Source organism: Benincasa hispida, chromosome 4, assembly GCF_027475165.1.
Source record: "Benincasa hispida cultivar pf3 chromosome 4, pf3_genome.v1.1, whole genome shotgun sequence".
NCBI classification, from domain to species: Eukaryota; Viridiplantae; Streptophyta; class Magnoliopsida; order Cucurbitales; family Cucurbitaceae; genus Benincasa; species Benincasa hispida.
Window position 1 is genome coordinate 47489802 of NC_143481.1, and position 22466 is coordinate 47512267.

General features: G+C 34.4%; 1 protein-coding gene across 1 annotated transcript; it reads right to left on the minus strand.

Moving 5' to 3' along the window:
* Positions 1-258: 258 nt before the first annotated feature.
* Positions 259-4112, minus strand: LOC120075815 (kinase with adenine nucleotide alpha hydrolases-like domain-containing protein). The gene is made up of 10 exons (XM_039029490.2): positions 3644-4112; positions 3433-3530; positions 3064-3313; positions 2254-2973; positions 1904-2152; positions 1636-1796; positions 1480-1556; positions 1256-1403; positions 1024-1173; positions 259-859 (listed from the first exon to the last, which is right to left on the minus strand). Exons 1-10 carry the CDS (start codon positions 3816-3818, stop codon positions 617-619), a joined length of 2271 nt encoding a protein of 756 aa, XP_038885418.1. The 5' UTR covers positions 3819-4112; the 3' UTR covers positions 259-616.
* Between the last annotated feature and the right edge of the window lie 18354 nt (positions 4113-22466).

Genomic DNA, 22466 nt, shown 5'->3' on the forward strand with positions numbered 1-22466 from the left:
TATGATTCTTTCAACAGAAAAAAGGTATGATAATAATGTAAAGGTTCTAACCTACCATCTTTATTCAAACTTAGCCAAAAGAGAAGATTTCTTAAAAAATAAAAAAAAATAAAAAAAAAAAAGCTTTCTAAAGTTTGGATGTGTAATAATAGACCATATTGTATGCAATAAATAATAATGTTGAGAATCTATATTCACCTACATAAATACATATGAATAAAACAAACTCCTAAAGTCCTATATTCAACATAGGCAAAATTGTAAATTTGTTCATCTTTTGTGAATATTACTAAATGAAGGATGAAGATATTGCAAAGTTTTGTACAAAGAAGTAAAAGCAAAACTGCTCTGCCCTTATTAACAATGCTTAGCTATGGAGAGCAATGGACTAAGTTCACAATCTGTATAATAATCTATCAGAACATTACACAACAAGGAAGAAGAAGGCCTAAAATGGAGGGAGGAGGGTACAACACAAACATCCTCTCATCCTTCACCCATTCATAGGTATGTCAGAGATAACAAAGAGGGGATGTAAGTAAAACGGAAGAATATACTAAAGACACACAAATTGAAGGCACTCGTCAAGCTACCGCAGTTGTTTCGGTTGAGGTTGTTAGTCGAAACTCGATGAACGGCTCCATCTTCCTTGCAAATAGTCCTCCAATGAGATACTCTGTTCGATGCTGCTTAGGGAGAGCGAGTCATCATCGACATCGAGCAGCGCAAGGTTGAGATGTGATTGGATATCAGATCGGGGACATACTTCATCATCTAGAGTGTTGGAATCCCCTAGAGCATTGATCTGTTGCCTTGCCCACTTGGTTACATCCATATCACCTTGGAGAAGTTTAAGAACCTGAAATTGAACAACCAGATGTAAATTTATCATTACGCGAACAAATCAATGACCCATTTCTTTAGGGTAACTTTAGATTTGGACAGAATTGAGTACAGTTATCTAGAACCAAAAGTTTCTTTCATCAGCTGGACTTTTTTTAAGAAGGTTGAATCTAAACTTACAAGGCTCATTGGAGGTCTAGCTCGTGGGGCACGTCTGATACAAAGGCTTGCTGCAAGAACCACTTGCTCCATCTCGTCCTGGTTGTAGTTACCTCCCAAGCTAGGATCGAGTAATCGAGACACCTTTCCATCAATTAAAATTGGCCTTGCCTGGATGATATGATTTCATTTGAGAATGAAGGTTGTAAATGAATAATTCAGCAACAATCGGATTTTCTTTCGGAATACATACCCACATGACCAGGCTTTCTTGTCCTTTCGGATACTCGGTGCTTATCGGTTTTCTCCCGGAAAGAAGTTCAAGGAGTACCACGCCATAAGCATAGACATCAATCTTGTCATTTACCTTGCCGTACATAAAATACTCAGGAGCCAAGTAACTGCAGCAAAGAGTATTAAAATTTTTACCGAATATAATATTGAAAACCAAGACATTTAAGGTTTAGAGATACAAACCCGAAGGTCCCTGCAACATCTGTACAGGTTACATGCGACGAGTTTGACGCTCGTTTAGCCAGCCCAAAATCTGATAACTGAAGTAGAAAAAACTGTATAATGAGGATCTGGAAACTTAGTACATATAGAACCGTGTGTACTAGAAAATAGAGGTACCTGCGGTTCGAAATCGTCAGATAACAAAACGTTTGACGATTTAACATCCCTATGGATCACATGCTGAGCATCTCGGTGGAGATAATCCAACGCCTCAGCTACACCAACAGCTACCTTATATCTTTCACTCCAACCGAATGTATTTGGATTCTTTCTATTCCCTGGTTTATGATGATAAGTTAACATTAAATTCAAGGATAGTAACACTATAGCAAGTGAAGTTTGCTATTTATTAAAACAAAAAGGCACAGTTAGAAGTTACAAGTACCATGAAGGATTTCTTCAAGACATCCTCTTGATAAAAAATCATAAACCAGCAAGAACTTGTTATTTTCAAAGCAAAATCCCAAAAGGGAAATAATATTCTTGTGGCTTAAGGAGGTAATGATCTCGATCTCCATAACGAACTCCTTCAGAACATCTTCTGATGGCTTCAAGATCTTCACAGCTACCTCCTTGCCATCAGGAAGGCAACCTCTAAAAACTTGGCTGCTTCCTCCTTTCCCAATCAAATTTTCTGGTCAAAGAGGCAGCAAATTGGAATGGGATCCGGCCATTAGAAAACAAGACTAGATTTACAAAACTTGAAGCACAAGTCATGGAAGAAACAAGACACACCAGGTAAGAAATTCGATGTTGCTGCAAGGAGTTCACGATAATTAAATAACCTACAAGTTGATGAGTATTTCTCATGGAAACCTTCCAATTCTTTCGGTAAGGTTTCAGAATCAGAGTCGGTGGAGAGCTGAGAAGTCACTGGTTCAGAACTCACCAGAACCATAGCCCCATTTTCCCCATCAAGACACAAAGATTGCTCAGAGGTGTTAGATTTGTAATCCAAAGCAGCAGGATAAGAAGGAGACCGGCTAGGTAACCTCATTGCCCACTGAACTACAGAGATTTGCTTGGCCAACGATCTGTCTGAAGAAGCTTGTCGACCCGATTCACACGACTGATCAACATGTCGAAGCAGAGGCCAACCTGGTTTCACTTCAGGCAATTGCTTGATCAACTTAGTAATGGAGCTCGAAGCTACCTCGACTTTTTGTACTGGAACTATAGCCAAAGATTCATCAGGTTTTTCTCCGTCACCAGAAGATATCTCTGCAGATTGTTCCACAGAACTCGACTCCGATCCACAAATTGAGCAGTTCTGTTTATTAGTACTAACTAATATGGTTTTTGCTAATCCCTGATCAGAATTCTTACCAATTCCCAGATTACCTCCGTCCCTCGCCAACAGAGATCCAAAACTCTCACCGCTATGAACTTTCGGAGGGCTATCTGATGATCCATAAACTGCAGCAAGCAAATTGCTATGCCGTTGTTCCTGATTTCCTGAAAAAATTTGCATAAATCAAAATTCAACTGAAACACAAAATGACATCAAATGAAGAACGCTCATATCTTGATGAAAATAACACAAACCTTGGCAGTCCCCTGTTGCTACTGGACAGCCCTCTCGTTCGAAAATCACTTTCCCATTATGAACAGCGAGTACCCAAAAATCTTTGGGTAATTTTTTGGCGCAGTACTTAGCAACGGAAGTCGATGAACGGATTTTGTGGTGCTTACGAGCAGTCCCAACAATCACGTTAGTAGCACGATACGATTTTGCTTCACGAACTAATATTTTTCTAGCCGATTCCCCTCTGCAGATTTTGAGCTTCAGATCGACCTTCAAATTCCAGATCAAGTTTAAAGAGATTTCAATCTTAATTCATTTGCTCAACAGTCAATCAGGCGGCTAAAAACATAAAAAAGAGTAAAAACGGCGAAATGAGAAGAAGATAAAACCTGCTTCAAGTTGCAGAAACCTTCATATACAGCCAGAACAGAGTCGAACGCTTTTACAAGAGAAAGAAGCGAAGATTTCCCATCTTGATTCACAATTTCTACACAACCCATTTCACTAAATTGGTCAATCTCACTAAAACATTCAACAAAACTCGAAAATCCCACCAACCCACACCAATAATTCAACCTCTGAACTCAGGATTAAACTCACCATCGTTGCCAAGAACATGAAGAGCGATCACAAGGTCACCAGGCTGAGCAACCTTAACCAAAGCCCAAGTAAGCAACTCCCTACTATGGGAGTCCAATTTCATGCCCACCAGCACAGTTCGGCCGGAATCAACTCGGAGTGACTCGCCGGCGACCCCATTTTGGAGGAATTTCATCTTGTGGGTCGAAATTGAGCCAGGATTCTGTGAACTTGTCAGTCAAGTTCCGTCGAGATTGTGGTGTTCGTGAACTTGCCGGTGGGAAAAGACCATTTTCTGGTTATTATAATTTATACGATCAAAAGCATCGGGAAAGAAAGAGGGAGAGAGACGGGTTTGGGGGTAAAGCGTGCGTTCGTTTGTTCGCTTTTCAAGCTCGCAAACCAGCCGAGAAAATGACTTAAAAAGAAATTAATAATAAAATACAAACATTTGAATCCAAATGAGAAATGTTCTACTGTATCCGTTCCCATTTTAGTTAAAGTTAAGCTAATCATGTAAAATGTGATTCAACCACAAGGACTCTTTCATGGATTTTACTATGTTTTTTTTTCTTTTTTTTTTTTTTCCAACTTTTGACCTAGGTTCATCTTTTAGGGTTAGAATATGATTTTTTTTTCTTATGGGGAAGAAGTTAGGATTTAATCTCGTTAATTTAAGACATCATTTGGTAATCATCTGATTTTTAGTTTTAGTTTTTTAAAAATAAAAAACGAAATGAATATCAAACTAGACCTATAAAGATTAGATGACATTTGACTTATTTGAGCCAAATTCCCTCTCTTAGAATTTTTTTTTTTTTTTTTTTTTTTTTTTTTTTTTGGCCTTTAACCTACTCAAGTCTAAATTCAATCATAACAATTTTAATCTTAATTTTAAACGTGAAAAAAGGTTTGGTTAATTTTTTATCTTCTTATAGGTTTTTGTATGAAAGTTTATAAAATACATTAGTCATATTTAGGAGTGATTTTAACATTATTAAAGTCATTTTTGTCATATTCAGAATCACACTCTAACATACCTTTAACTACTCGAATTAATTTAATATCTAATGTTACATTTTTAAATGTAATTCTTATATCATACAAGTTGGTTTTAAATTACTAAAAATGTGTTTTAGAATAATTTAAAAAATTGACAAAAGTGGATTTAACTATTTCATAACTATTTTCGAATATGTTCCTTGTATGCATGCTTTCAATGGCTTATCAAACATATGTATGGTACAAATTTGATAAAATTTCAAAGAAAAGAATATTAGAACCATTTTTTTTTAATTAAATGTTGTGAGTTATGATAAGGTTATTCAATAGCTAATTTTTTGCAAAATATAATATTTGTCGATGAGTGAATTTAAAAAGATTTTATGTTACCTTTTATTAAAAAATAGTGTGTAAATTTCAAACAAAAAGAATTTATTAGGTGAATTAGCAGAAGTAGAATAATTTTTTTTAAAGAAAAATGGAACAAAATTAGAAAATTGCAATAAAGTGAAAATGAATATATGGTAACAAATTTAAAGATAAACCTCAACTTTTCGATTTGAAATTTAAATTATTGAAATGAACTTTTAAGTGATTAAAGGTGTACTTGAACAAAGAATAAGGAAAAAAAAATTAGAAAAAATTATCCTTTCGTTCTTACCTTAAGTTTTGAAGAATATATATATTTGGTACATGAATTTTAAAAATATACCTTTTTAGTCCTCAAGTTTATAAGAATAAATCTATTTAGTCTCTAAATTTTCAAAATGTAACTTTTTAGTTCATGAGTTTTTAAAAATATATTTAAAAAATCTCTCAAATAACTTTATACTATTATTTTAAATAATTATATGACATTTTAAATTAGAAAAATGACTTTTAAAAAATTACATCTTCTTTAAAAACTATTTTTGACTAACTTTAAATTAGTATAATTATTTTAAAAAAATAAAAAAAATACTTTAAGAACCTTTTAAATTTATTTTTAAAAACTTAAGGATAAAAAATGTAAAATTTTAAAATTTAGAAACCAAATAGGTCTATTATTATAAATTTGGAACTAAAAATATATATTTTTAAAATTTAGAGGTCAAACACACGTATCATTTCAAAATATATCTAAAAAATGTAATTTTTCAAAAAAAAAAAAAAAAACTATAATATATAATTTAGCTTAAAAGGTATTTAATAATTTGTTGTGTCCCATAATCATGATGCCCATCTCACTCATTTATTATACCAACTCAATTTTCCCAATAAATACATAATCATATTTATTTCAAATCATAATTTTTTTTTATTTAGCATATATATTGTTTTCAATTAATAATATATATATTTATATATTTAATTTTGAAATTAGGAACATAGGAAGCGACCGGAGGCCCATCTGGTAACAGTGGGGCCGTCGCTTCCAATAAATTCCACCGACCGCCGCCATATTTTCGCTTCGAAAAGCTAAATATATCATCTCAAGCAATTAAAAACCAAATATTTTTTTCCCTTTCAATGAGTAAAGGTCAATAATATTTTAATATAAACAAAACATTAAACAATAATTACAAAAACTCTTTTTTGTTTGCAAAATTGAGAGCACGACGAAACTATGGATATGGAAAAAAAAAATATAACATAATAATATATAAATATAATAATAAATAAATAAAATTATGAAAATTGGAGTAGAATTTTGAAGTTGATTTCTCACCAATATGTGTTATTTCAAGATCTACCAAATATCATTATTTATAGACAAAGTGACAAGTAGAATGTGGTACACTTTGGACATTATGCATAAGTGGTTGAATGACACACGGACAACATATGTAGTAATAAAAAATGACATTTGGCATTGGACATTATGCATAGGCATCTAACTCCGATTTATAATATTTATAATACTCTCCCTTAGATGTCCATTATAAATATATGAAATATGTCTCGTTAAAACCTCAATAGGAAAAAACTCAATAGGAAAAACCTGAATGGAAAAAAAAATCCTAGTGAAGAAAAAAGAGTACCTATTTCATATAATCTAATAATCCTAAAAGAATATAATATGACTTCCACTTATGGAAACATCACTTGAGATCTTTGAATCGCCGCATTCTAATGTTGTGCATCAATTTCTAAGGTTGCGGTACGTAATGCCTTTGTAAACAAGTTGGTCAAGTTATATTTCGAACAAATTTGTTGTATAGTGATGTCACCATTTTCTTCGAGATCATGAGTGTAGAAAAGTTTTGGTGAAATATGCTTTGTTTTATCTCTTTTAATATATCCTTCTTTGATTTCGGTTATACATGTTGTGTTGTTTTCATATAATATCGTTGAAAGATTTTTATTAAAAGACAAGCCACATGTTACACGAACGTGTTGAGTTATTGATCTTAACCATACACGTTCTCGACTAGCCTCATGAATTACAAGAATTTCAGCATCATTTTAGGAAGCGGTTGTTATGGTCTGTTTCATTGATCGCCATGATATAGCAGTTCCTCCACATGTGAATAGAGAACATGTTTGAGATCTAGCTTTGTGTGGATCGGATAAATATCCAGAATTTACATTACCAACTAGATCAAAATTTGATTTATTTGAATAAAACAAATCCACATCGATCGTTGCTTGGAGATAATGAAGTATATGCTTAATTCCATTATAATGTCTTTTTGTTAGAGAAGAACTATATCTAGCTAATAAATTTATAGAAAATACAATATTTGGTCTTGTATTATAACAAGATACATAAGTGCACTAATAGCACTAAGATATGGTACTTCAAGACCAATAAGTTCTTCATTATAATCTCGAGGTCGAAATATATCTTTTTTCACATCAAGTGAACGAACTTCCATTATGGATGTGTTTTGTCCATATAAAATATTTTCAAAACTTCTTCTATATAAATTGACAGATGAATAAATATCCATCTGCTAAATGCTCAATTTGTAAGCTAAGGTAAAATTTTATTTTTCCGAGATCATTCATCTCAAATTCTTTCTTAAGACATTCTATTGCCTTTGAAAGCTCTTCAGGAGTCCCAACTATATTTCAGTCATCAACATATACAGTTATAATAACAAATCTTGATTGTGATTTCTTGATAAAACCACACAGACATATTGGATTATTTTGATATCCTTCTTTCTGAAGAAACTCTTAACCAAGAGTACCTATGAGCGGAAGCGGATCTTTCTAATTCATTGTGACAGAATTACCACATATACATTCAAACATACTAATATGCATTCATAATGCTAAAGAGATCAAGAGATCATACCAGTTGAAGATTTCTTCTTCACAGCGAGTCTAAAACCCAACCGTCTACCTCGAACAATCACCACTCAAACATAAGGAAATGGAGATGAAACCTTCCCGCAAAGCCCTCAATATTCTTGGAGTGAGAATTTAGAGTGTGGGTTTTGTTCGGATTTGATAGAGGGAAGGAGGAAGAGAAACCGTACACAACGATGAAGCAAGTGGGAGATGAGGTCATCTATCGCATAGACAAGATGCTTGATTGTTTAGGTGAAGTATACGATCGTGTAGGAAAAAATAAGCGATCGTCTAAACGATCATGTAGGAAAAGGGTGAGCGATCGTCTAAACGATCGTGTAGGAAAAACAAAGTCATCGTCTATACGATCGTTTAGTAAATATCGGGAGCTAAACAATCGCTTAGGAAAATGTAAACGATCATTTAGTAAATAACGCGCGAAGGTGTAATCGGTAAGCAAACGCTTAGCAATATCGTATATGTAAGCGATCATGCAGGCACTATCGTATAGGCACTGATTTTCTAAGCAATGACACACTCTTTAACACAATGTCTGCACATCTCATGATGAACACACCATTAGCTATTTATCCATCTCAAAGTGATCTTTCAATACACTCATCCGTTATTTAGAACAGAAGAGACGTCGTCCCATTTCCTTTATAACCGTCTAATGAATATGATCTCATCATATTCGTAACATATAAATTATATCATATATCCATTATAATATTTTCCTCCACTAAATATAAATCATATTTATATCCAATTTCCTCCAAATTAATGTATCTCATACATAAAACTAATTATATCATATTTAATTAACTCGTTCAATTATATCATATATAACTGAACTCCCTCTTGTCAATTTGAACAATTCAAATTGACCCAAAAACTGACTCTCAATTTGTATCCAAGCTACCAAAGGGACCTTATGGACCTATGGCTCGAAGCTCCAACAGTACGCGAATAACTGACTAAACTCTTTAGTCACGATATCAACCATTCATTAACTGTCAGGCATTCCACTAAAAACCGATAGTTGAACTCTTCTTGCCATAGATATATTTCTACGTCCATTGGATATAACCAATCATCAGTACGATGACCCTTCACAGATGCTCGTAATTACAACAGGCCAATTTACTGTTTTGCCCCTGTAATTACATCTTCCTTCTTAAGTACCACTGATCCCTCTAATGAACAATACAACATAGTTCTACTATGTGTGAACACCTCTCGAGCCATAAGAAGGCGTGTGGCGCCACATCGTTCAAACCTCGGGGATCAGCCCTTAAGAGAGCAATCTATCTACTTACCCCTACTTTGAGGAAGGAGTGAACTTCATCTTGTGAAGCTGAGTTTCCAGCTCCCAAATCAGACGAATCCCCAAAATGGTAGGTTTGAGTTGGAGCTCTGGCCACTTACACTCATACAATTCAAAGAACCGCCCTCAATGGTAGGAGTTCCTAACTCACTCAGGATTTAGGTCATGTTACCTATGGTCATTCTAGTGAAGTGAAGTCTCAATCATGAACAGAGTTATATGACAAGACATTAACACTTCGAGGTCAGGTCTTATACAAACTCTTTGTATAGGACGTCCTCGTTCGCATGTCTACTACACAAATGATTAGGATCAGACCATCCATGACAAGTCACAACATTTGTAACAATTCCACAAAGCGGGCCGCGTCCGTAGTGTTACCAGGATAAGGTTTCCCTCCTATATCCATATACTACAGACTATTTTGGTTGTCATTTAAGACATGATTCACTAGTATGTCACTACATACATGTTTAAGTTACATAAAGACAACCAGAGATATTAAGTTTATTGGTTTGTTTTACCTCATCTAAATCTACAAAGTCAAGAAGTGAAGTAAATATCATATATATTATACATCACAAGTGTTCGTAGAAAGTTGTTTACAAACTACAGGACAGGAGACTTTAGGGTACAAACCCCAACACTTTCAAAAAATGTTCATTTAGGCGATTGTACCACATCCGTCCTGATTGTTTCAATCCATATAGTAATTTGTTGACTTTATTGGATACAATTCTCAGGAATTTGATTTATATATTTCACGTACCTTAAATCCTTTTGAGATTCTCATATAAATATCATCATCAAGAGATCTATATAAATATGTAGTGACTACATTCATTAGATGCTTATACAGACTTTCATACACAGTCAGACGAATTAAATCTTAGTGAAATTGTCCACTACGAAAGAATATGTCTCTTCATAATCAATACCAGATCTTTGTAAAAAATCTTGTGCAACTAGTCTTACATTATATCTTGTGACCTCATTATTTTTCATTTCTTTTTCTCACAAATATCCATTTGTATCTCATAGGTTGGATACTTTCTGGTGTTTGAACTATTGGACCAAAAACTTGACGTTTTAAAAGTGAGTTTAATTATGCCTTGATTGTTTCTTTCTACTGAAGCCAATTTTTTCTATGTTCGCATTCTTCAACAGATTTTGGTTCATGATCCTCATTTTCAAATAAAATATCAAGAGCAAAATTATATGCAAAAATGTTGTCAATAACTACATTAGTTTGATTCCATCTTCTTCTTGTCATGATATAGTTTATTAAAATCTCATTATTATTTTTAGGTATTTCATCTTCCTCACTAGCCATATCAAGGATTTCTTCATGGGTATTTACATCCTCAACCAAGTCTTTTTTACTATTAATTATTCTTATTTTTCGATATTTAGAACCCACTGGTCTACCACGCTTCTAACATGGTCCAGATTCATTAGTGACAACTTATTGTGTTGGGATATCAATTTTTAATGGAACAATTGCAGCTGGTATATGTGACTTAGTTACTTTCTTTACATCTATAAATGCATCTAGTAATTGATTTGCTATATTTTTCAAATGAATTATCTTCCGAACTTCAAGTTCACATTGATCTGTACGAGGATCTAAATGAGATAATAACAATGCATTCCATGTAATTTCTTTTTCCAACTTCTTAATTCTCCCCCTAATGTTGGAAAATTTGTCTCATTAAAATCACAATCAACAAATCGTGCAATAAATACATCACTTGTCACGGGTTCAAGATATTTGATAATTTTTTAGGAATCATATCCAACATATATTTCTAAATTTCTTTGAGGATTCATCTTAGTACGTTGTGGTGGAGCAATTGGAACATATACTGCATATCCAAAAATTCTCAAATGGGAAATATCTGGTTCATGTCCATAAGCTAATTGTAATGCGAGTACTTTTGATAAGCTACTAGTCTAATGCATACAAGTGACGTTGCATGCAAAATAGCATGTCCTCATACAGATGTAGGAAGCTTAACTCTCATAAACAATGGTCTTGCAATTAACAGCAAATATTTTATAAATGATACTGCTAAATCATTTTGTGTATGAACATGAGTTACAAGATGTTCAACACTTATCCCAATTGACATACAATAATTATCAAAAGCTTGAGATTTAAATTCATCAGCGTTATCAAGACAAATGGTCTTAATCATATAATCAGGAAATTGTGTTCTTAACTTAATTATTTGAGCAAGTAATCTTGCAAATGCAAGATTTTGACTTGATAACAAGCATATAACCATCTGTTGGATGTGTCTATTAATACCATAAAAAATCTAAATGGTTCACTTGGTGGGTCAATTCGTTCTAAAAATGCAGGTGATTCAATCCCCACTTTGACTAGTGATGGTCTAATGATTAATTTGCCTTGAGAGCAAGCATCACATGATCATTCATTAGATTGAAGAATCTTTTGGCTCTTCAATGGGTGTTCTTTTGAATTGTAAATAATTTTTCTCATCATTATAGACCCTAGATGACCTAATTTGTCATGCCGAATTGTAAATATATTTGGATTCATGAACTTCAGGTTCATTGTTGTATATGTTTCAATTACTCGTATATGAGTATAATATAATCCAGAAGATAAAGCAAGCAACTTTTCCAGTATACATTTTTTTCATTTGAGACAATAGAGATAATATATAGATACTCCACATTATTCTTACTATCAGTGTCAATATGATAACCATTTCAACGTATATCTTTACAACTTAAAATATTTCTCTTCGATTGACTAGGGTACAATGCATTACCAATTGTAAATTTGTTCATCTAGGAAAAATAATATTTGCTTTTCCAAACCCTTCAATTAGGTTTTAGAACCTGATGATGTAATTTTGCTTCCAGCCATGTCAGTTTGGAAAAATATTTTTTACTTGTAAGCATTGCATGTGTAATTACACTATCTGCTAGACATAGATCTTATTTACTCATTTTTTAATCACCCAACATATGAAAATTATCCATGTTTCTTCATTAAAAGAAATAATTACAATAAGAAAAACAACATTTGGAATATTCAAAGGTTAACACTTACTAAAAAACGTGAAGATAGATGAGAGAAAACAACAACATTAAGTCTAAATATTCTCAAAGTCAAAAGAAGCACTTAATATTCCATCAACTGTGTCAATCTTCTCTTCAGAAGATTCAAAGAAGTCCATCACATCCATGGGTCAAATATATCATTATCCTGATATGCAAAATTTGCTTCTATATTTTTCTCTTTTTCCTTCCGGGAGGCTTGATAGAGATCAACTAAGTGTTTTGACTTACGACAAGTACATGATCAGTGCTCAGTCATTCCACATCAGAAGCATTTATTTTCAACACTCTTTGAACTCTTATCTTGTGGAGTTTTTCCTTTGTGATCACTATTTTGCATGTTTCTTTTGAAATTTGAATGATTAGAACGACCACCACGAAAATAATAATTATTTCTTCCTCTATCACGGTTACAACCTCGACCTTGACCATGATTATTAACATTCACAGCATTCACTTCAGGGAATAGTATTGTTTCAGTTGGTCGAGATTTGTTGTTCTTCATCAATAATTCGTTATTCTGTTCAGCTACGAGAAGACATGAAATTAGTTCATAATATTGTTTTAAACCTTTCTCTCGATATTATTGCTGCAGGAATATATATGAGACATGAAATGCAGAAAATGTCATCCCTAATATATCAACATTGATAATTTTCTCTCTGTATAACAACAATTTTGAACGCATTTTAAATAATACCGAATTGTAATCACTCACTGATTTAAAATCTTGGTATCCTTAAATGCATCCACTCATAACGAGTTTTAGGAATAATAACTGTTTTTTTATTATCATACTTTTTTTTCAAATTTTTCTACAAGATAAAAGGATTTTTTATTGTAAGATACTCTATTTTCAATCCCTCGGAAAATGATGATGAAGGAAAATCATAACTTTTGCTTTGTCCTGACTGGATATCGTACTTCCTTCTTTAATTGTTTCTCCCAAGTTTATAGCATCTAGATGGATTTCGGCATCGAACACCCATGACAAATAATTATTGTCATTAATGTCAAGGGCTAGGAATTCTAATTTCATAAGGTTTGTCATGACAACACTATCACAAAACATTGTATATATATTATAAATTAAACATGTACTAAATATGAAAATTTTGAAAATTTTAATTTATTAATTATAATAAAGAGAAAAAATTGACCTACCTTAAATAAGGGAAGCGACAAGAGCTCGTGCTGATAATGTGTTGTGAAATTGAGGAGCACAATGGGAACATATATATGGAGAAAATATTATATAATAGTATATAAATATAATAATACATAAATAAATGAAATATAAAATAAAATAAAATAACTAAAATTAGGAAAATTTGATAATATGAAAAATTGAGTGGAATTTTGAAATGTATTTCTCAACATTATGTGTTATTTCAAGATCTATCAAATGCCACTATTTATAACTAAAGTGGTAAGTAGGATGTGGTACACTTTGGACACTATGCATTAGTGGTTGAATGACACATGGACAACATATGTAGTAATGAAAAAAATGACATTACACATTGGACACTAAGCATGAGTATCTAACACCTATTTATAATATTTATAATATTCTTACTTTTTAGTGATCTAAAAAATTAATATATGTGCACATATATTTAATATATTCGAATTTATTGTCTAAAAATTGTCTAGTCTATTTTCTTCAGGGCTACCTTAAAAGGCATCTAAAAAGCAATTGAAGCATGCCCACATTTTATATTGATAGAGGTATATTCATTGATTTGGTGGAAGTTGCAAAAAGGAAAGGACATAATATATGAATGAATAATTAAAGGTTCCTACTGACTAATTGAAAGTGTCACTCTGATCGCGAACAACCTCGCCCGACATGCACATCATTTTAAATAGTCCAAGACTTGGATTCTAAAACTTTTAGGAGGCATTTAGACCTCTAACTTCAAATAGGTGGTATGTTTGGATTCTAATGATAATAATTGATGGTTTCAACTATTATAACCTACAATATCACTATTTTAAATCTCTATTCATTATAGTTCACTACAACAAATATTCCTTTTAGTAGCATATGACCATAGCGTTTTTAAAAAAACAAAGAAAAAAAGGCGAGGAATGGCGCACAAATTTCCTCTACCAAAAAATTTACGCTTTTTTACATTTTCACTCACTCACAGCCTTCTTTCTCCACATCTCTGATTCTCTCTTCATCTATCCATTCTCTCTCAAGTTTTCTGCTGCTTCATCATCTCCAAACTCTTGCTTCATCCTTCCATTGTCTCCATCTATCTTATGAATGTTAGCGCCTCTCCATATCTTTACACCCCTCTTCTCGTTCTATGAAATTCGAGCATACCGATTCAAGGATATGAAGTTGGATCCGAAGTTCAAGCATCCAAAGATGTGAGGTAAATAACTAGTTTTTAGAAATTTTAGGTTTATTATAAGCAATTACCACGATAGTGTTCAAGCATCTGAAAAATTTTCCCTCTCAAGATCTACATACATTTTATTCTAATCAAGTTTGAGCACCTTGATTCTTGTTCTCCATCTATTTCCAACATTTGAAGCATTTTGTGAGGTAAAACATCATCTTTCTTCCTCTTTGTTATGAATTTTTTTTTTTTAGATGTTTTGGAAATTGTATGTTGTTTGGTTTGATTTTCTAGGTATAAGATTGAAATTTTAAATAATTGGATTTTGATGTTGTTTGGTAATGGAACTTATTCTTGAATTTGATTTACCAATAGACTGTCTTTATTCTTTCATGGGTACCTCTGCTTTCCTCTTTCTCTCAATTCTATTAAGGAGTTTGATGTAATTATAGAGGCAAAACGGTAAATTGGTTCGACTATACATACGAGCGATTTGTGAAGGGTTATCGTACTATTGATCGATTATATCCAATGGATACAAAAATATATCTATAGTGCGAAAAGTGCAGCTTTCGATCTTTAGTGGAATGCCCGACAGTTAATGAATGATGGATATCGTGATTAAAGAGTTTAGTCAGTTATTCACGTACCGTTGGAGCTTCAAGCTACATGTCCATAAGGTCCCCTTAGTAGCTTAATGAATTCATATTGAAAATCAGTTTTTGGGTTAGTTTGAAGTGTTCAAATTAACAAGAGAAAATTTGATTATATATGATATCATTAAATTGCATCAATTATATGAGATATAATTACTTAATGTATTAGATACATTAATTAGAGGATTTATTATTAAATTCTATAAAGGAAAAAAAGAACTATGGTTTATATATTGCATGAGATATGATATTAAAACTATAGGTTATGAATATATTATTTATTTGTAATTAAATCAATTATGAGATACTTGTTTCGATTTTTTCTCCCAATATCCAACTTAGTGGGTTGTGATCAGTTATGTAACTGATGAATAAAATGAAAATCGTTTTCATTTTTTCACTATGCGATCATTAAGCGATTGATAATCGGATGCACAAGAGAAATAGTTATACGATAGCTTGAAAGCATAAACGATCGTGCAACGAGTTTGATATACGATAGACACTTGTTTTCTAAACGATCGAGTACTCAGTCTATACGATAGACTTTAGTCATATCCACTTACTCGATTGTCTATACAAACTGTCAATTTCTCTTACCCTCTACCAAATCCATACAGAGCCCATAACTCATGGATTCTCACATTGAGAATACCGAGGTAGCCTTCTGGTGGTGCCTGCTTACTGTTCGAGGGTCAAAGGTTATTTGTTCTTGTTCGAGGAAATTGCTAAGCCGTGACGTTCGTGTTCGTGAACGATCATGCTGTTAGATCGAGGGAACGAGAAGAAAATGTCTTCAAGGGTAAGTTCTTTTGATCCTTGGTATTTTCCTTTTGAAGCATGCTGTAATTTAGAGTTTATGCATAACCATTACTGTTTCATTTGTAAATGTGTATGTTCTGTCACAATGGGGTTTGGAATGATCTCGCTTCCACTCACTAGCATCTTTGATAAGAGTACCTTCAATTGGTATCAGAACTAAGTTGTTCTAATAGTCCAAATTCCATTGATGCATCAAATTACATTTACGGTCTTAACGGGTTTTATGTAGTTTGTAATACGTTTAAACGTTAGATGTAGTTATGGATGTGAGTCGATGGATCTTTCGGGATGGTTGCCTCTGTTTATTAAAGCTTTCTTTACATTTCAAGTTTATTTGTTAGGGCCCCTATGTTTTTGGGCATAATGACAATGTTATCCAGTCTGTATTCAAAGTGTTTGAATTTGTAAGAGTCGTTTGTGAAGAAGCCTCAGTGCATAAAGATGTCGTTCTCATCGAGGAAGAAGAACAAGGGTTGGTTGTGTCGTGTAGCCCAAGCTAAACGATCATTTAGATTTGACTATGCGATCATGTAGAAAAGTTCTACTCGATCGTGTAGTATTTGCTAAACGATTGCATGGCTGATGCTAAGTGATTGAGTAAAGGGTTTACTCAGTCGTGTTGCGTTGGCTACTCGATCGTGTAGATGCTGAGGTAAACGATCATTGAGGTTTTAATACTCGTCGCATGGTAAGCGCGCACACTAAATGATTGAGTAAGCCATCATCCGTCATTGCATAGCCACTGGCTACTCGATCACTTGGTATACGATAGTTGATGCTTGCTCCACGATCGTTTAGACGATCATGCTTCACCGCATAGTTTTCATCTACTCGATGTTTAGTCATGTGTTACACGATGTGCGTTGCACGATCGCATGGCCTTCATGCTTCATCACATAGTTATAGGCATATGATCCATGCTACACAATTGTTTATTCTCGTTCAACGTCACTAGACAATCACAAGGAGCTGTTATACGATCAAAGAAACGATGCTTCACTCGGGCGATTCAAGACCCAGTTCGCTTGTTTGAACCGGTTGGCTCGTTATTTTGTAATAGATAGCTTTATTTCTTCCAATTTTTTAGGCTAATCATCACGGTCCATTGATTCTTGATGAATGTACATGTGATGTATGTTTATTTTATATGTCATAAAGTATGCCATATAGTTTTAAAACCTACCATAGGTTATGCATTTGTCATGCATCATCTCTATATTATAAGAGTTATGTTATAGTAACTTGCATGACTAAATTACTTTAAAGCATGATCATGCACCATATAATATAAGAGTCATAATATATGCATGCATTAAGTATATCCATGCATCATCTTTATATTATATGTGTTATAGTATAAGGGTGTATGAAAGCATGTATGCTTGGTTCATTATAAGTTATATAAGTGTTATATATAGTAATAAATGAACATTGCATGAGGCATGACACATGGGTTAACTTATAAAAGTTATAAATACCTAGTCTAGCTTAGCAATGTAGATGGTTTTACTTGTTTCCTTTTATAAGAGTTATAATGGAAATTAGAACTAAAATCAATAAGAAAGACATGCATTCAAACTTAGGTTTAATCAGGTTTTAAAAGAGTTTTAAAATTTGATTGAGATAGACCTAAGATCACGGTTCTAATGAGATTAGAAATGTAAGTTTAATCTTTTAATCGGTTTAATAGGATTAAATTGACTAATAAAAGATTGAATATGTACCAAATCTATCTATAAGAGACATTTTGTCTAAGGCGGGTTCTGTCTAGGCTGGGTATTTAAGCTGACGGAAACGGAACACCCCTACCTGGGAACCTACCTAGAAAGGTGAATTAGATAAATTTGTTGCATGCATGCAAATTTGATGATAGTCTGTTAAAGTGTTTAATAAGACTTGATTCGAACTTGTTTAATTATAAAAAGCAAGGGTCGTTCGACCTCGTGGCACGCTTGGAGTGTCCCCTAAAGGATGGTGTTTGGGTAAGTCAATACCAAGTTGAACAGAGAGAATGTTCATAGTAAGTGGGAGCGGGACGTGTGACAACATATCCATGATCTCTGTCATTAGGTTGGATAACGTTTTATACATCGCCTTGAGGCACCCTGGGAGTTTCCCCCTAAAGGATGACAGTTTTGCACGACTCTTTATCTGATCTCCTGAAAAGGATAACGTTGCTTTAGTCTCTTGTCCTAATCTGCTTTTCCCTATGGTGGGCGCATTAGGATAAGACTCTAGGGCCTAAAATGAGGAGTTACACTTACACAGAATTGTTAAATGTTAACAAATTCTAGGCCAAAAAAATGGTGACTGTTAGAGTCAGTTGCAAATGTTGTTTCTGTCTAATGGTTGAGAATGTCTCATCCTAGTGAAAGGGCACTTGATCACCCCACCGGTGACTTTTGTCCTGCCTCGCTGGGGCATCAATGCAAAATAGATGTCTTTTCACTTAGGGTACAATAAAACTATTTTGCTAAAACCTAAAATTGGTATTGAAAGTAGTAATGCAAATAGACTTATTAAGTTTGTTCATGTTTTTCAGTAACTTTTAAATTATGGCAACCACGACATTCACTTTACTAGCCACCGATAATCTAACTGGCGAAAACTACTCTAGTTGGAAAAACTCAATACTTAAAATATTAATGATCAATGATCTACGATTCCTCCTTATGGAGAAGTTTCCTCCTATTCCACCTCCTACTGCTGCTCAAAACGTTCGAGAGGCGTATGAGCGATAGACACGGGCGAACGAGAAGGCCCGAGCGTACATCTTGGCCAGCATAAATGATGTCTTGGCCAAGAAGAATGAGCCCATGGTCACTACACGTGAGATCATGGAATCCTTGAAAGGAATGTTTGGACAACTGTCCGGGCAGCTCAAGCATGAAGCTCTAAAGAACATCTTCTACTCCAAAATGAAGGAAGGTACATTTGTCCGATAACATGTTATAAACATGATGGTCCACTTTAATGTGGCAGAGATGAACGGGGCCCGCATCAATAAGGGAAGCCAAGTTATCATTATTCTGCAAACGTTGCCAAAAAGATTTTTGCACTTTGTAAGCAACACTATTCTGAATCGGGTTGATTACACCCTTACAACTCTCCTCAACGAGTTGCAAACGTTCCAATCTGTGCTGAAAAGAAAGGAGAAGACAGTTGGTGAGGAAAATGTTGCTTCATCATCTAAAAAGTTCCACCGAGGTTCGACTTCAGGAACTAAGTCTGCACCTTCTACTTCCAACACTAACAAGTGGAAGAAGAAGAAGAGTCATAAGGGGAAAGGGAAAGCACTGGCTAACCTACAACCTGCCGCACAGTGGGGTAGGTAACCAGCATCAGTTGAAAAAGGAAAATGTTTTCATTGCAACTAAGATGGGCATTGGAAGTGGAACTACCCACGTTGACTAAAGAAGAGGAAGAAGGAAAAGGCCAAGGCTAGACAAGATAAATGTGATTTATTGGTTCTGGAAACTTGTTTAGTGAAGAATGATTATTCTTTTTGGATTATAGACTCTGGGACCACTAATCATGTTTGTTCTTCTTTTCAAGGGATTAGATCCTGGCTACAGCTTGAGGATGGTGAGATGACGATGCGAGTTGGCACTGGACATGTCATCTCAGTTGTGGTAGTGAGAGGCCTCCAGTTAACTTTACATAATAGATTTCTCATTTTACATGATATATATGTTGTTCTCGAGTTAGAGAGGAACTTAATTTCTATGAAGTGTTTGCTTGAATGTTAATATACTCTCAACTTTTCAATGAATAAAATGTTTATTCTGAAAGATGGTGTTGAGATATGTTCAGCTTTACTGGAAAATAATTTGTATGTGCTAAGACCGTTAGCAACAAATTCTCTCCAAAACACAAAAATGTTTAAAACTTTCGTAACTCAAAATAAATGACTTAAACTTTCTCCTAAAAAAATGCCCAATTTTTGCACCTTCGATTAGGGCACATCAATCTCAATAGGATTGAGAGATTGATGAATAATGGACTTCTAAACGAGTTAGAGGAAAATTCTTTACATGTGTGCGAGTCATGCCTTGAAGAAAAGATAACTAAAATACCTTTTTCTAGAAAAGCTTATCGAGCCAAAGTGTCCCTAGAGTTAGTACATTCAGATCTTTGTGGTCCGATGAATGTGCAAGCCAGGGGAGGTTACGAGTACTTCATCACTTTTACTGATGATTACTCAAGGTATGGGTATGTTTATTTGATGCAATATAAGTCAGAATCCTTTGAAAAGTTCAAAGAGTTCAAGGCTGAGGTTGAAAACGCATTAGATAAACGAATTAAGACACTTCGATCTGATCGAGGTGGAGAGTTTTTGGATTATGAGTTCCAGAACTATTTGATAGAACATGGAATCGTTTCCCAACTCTCAGTACCTTGTACACCTCACTAAAATGGTGTATCGGAGAGGAGAAATAGAACCCTGTTGGACATGGTTCGATCGATGATGATTTATGCTTTCTTATCGAACTTGTTTTGGATTTTTGCAGTAAAGACTGCAGCCTATATCCTCAACTGTTTGCCTTCCAAGAGTGTTGCCATAACACCTTTGGAGTTGTGGAACGGGCGTAAAGCTAGTTTGCGTCACTTCCGCATTTGGGGTTGCCCAACACATGTGCTTGAGGTTAATCCTAAGAAATTGGAACCAAGTTCGAGGTTTGTGCCTATTTCTAGGCTACCCCAAAATGACACGAGGGGGTTACTTTTATGATCCTAAGGAAAAAAAGGTGTTCATGTCGAAAAACACTACCTTCCTTGAGGAGGATCATATAAGGAAACACAGTCCGAGAAGTAAAATTGTATTGAGTGAACTTTCCAAATACACCACTGAAACTTCAACAAGAGTTGTTGAAGGGTCTGCTACATCAACAAGAGTTGTTGATGGAAGTTCATCTAGTAGGTCAAATCCACCTCAAGAGTTGAAGGAACCTCAACATAGTGGGAGGGTTGCAAACCCACCTGTTTGTTATATGGGTTTAACTGAAATCCTGGCTATGGTAGCCGATGGCGAGGTTGAGGATCTTTTGTCTAATAAGAAGGCAATAGAGGATATTGATAGAGATGAATGGGTCAAAGCCATGAATCTCGAGATGGAGTCTATGTACTTCAACTCAATATAGGATATTGTAGATCAACTTGATGGGGTTATACCTGTAGGTTGCAAATGGATCTATAAGAGGAAATGGGGTACTGATGGGAAGGTGCAAACCTTCAAGGCTAGACTTGTGGCAAAGGGTTATACTTAGATGGAGGTAGTTGACTATGAGGAGACTTTCTCATCTGTTGCCATGCCTAAGTCTATCTGTATCCTCTTGTTCATTTCCTCATATTATGACTATGAGATATAGCAAATAGATATCAAGACTGCCTTTCTAAATGGTAATCTTGAGGAGACCATTTATATGGTGCAACCCGAGGCATTCATATCCCAAGGTCAGGAACAAAAGGTTTGCAAAAACTGAATAGGTCCATTATGGGCTGAAACAAGTTTGATACTGTGATCAAATCTTACGGTTTTGACCAAAACGTTGAGCTTTGTGTCTACAAGAAAATCATCAACAGTTCGATAGTTTTCCTAGATTTATATGTAGATGATATCCTACTTATTGAGAATGATGTAGGTTTGCTAACTTCAGTTAAGAAATAGCTAGTGACCCAATTCCAAATGAAAGATTTGAAAGAGGCTCAATTTGTTCTTGGGATTCAGATCTTCCGGGATCGAAAGAACAAAGTTCTAGAACTGTCTCAAGCATCATACATTGATAAGATGTTGATCAAGTACTCGATGTAGAACTCCAAAAAGGGACTTTTACCTTTTCTTCATGGAGTTACATTGTCTGAGGAGAAATGTCCTAAGACACCTCAAGAGGTTGAGGAAATGAAACGGGTCCCCTTTGCACCTGCCATTGGCAGTTTGATGTACGCGATGTTATGTACTAAACCTGACATCTGCTACGTTGTGGGGATAGTCAATAGATATCAGTCTAATCCAGGACAGGGTCACTGGACTGCTGTTAAGAATATCTTCAATTATCTTCGGAGAACGAGGGACTACATGCTTGTGTATAGTTCTAAGGATTTGATCCTTACAGGATACACAAACTATAATTTTCAGACTGATAAGGATTCTCGAAAATCCACTTTAAGATCAATGTTCAATCTTAACGGATGGGTTGTAATGTGACGAATCACTAAGTAGGGGTGCGTCGCTAACTCCACTATGGAGGCCAAATATGTAGTGGCTTGTGAAGCTGCTAAGAAGGCCTTTTGGCTTAGGAAGTCCTGACTGA

Bases quoted from the DNA above. Each gene is read 5' to 3' on its own strand.
- LOC120075815 (XM_039029490.2), bottom strand. From the start codon at position 3,818: ATGAAATTCCTCCAAAATGGGGTCGCCGGCGAGTCACTCCGAGTTGAT. The intron at 3,531-3,643 runs GTGAGTTTAATC...TGGGTTGTGTAG, and splicing joins TCATGTTCTTGGCAACGATG to AAATTGTGAATCAAGATGGG. The intron at 860-1,023 runs GTAAGTTTAGAT...GTTCAATTTCAG, and splicing joins CTAGACCTCCAATGAGCCTT to GTTCTTAAACTTCTCCAAGG.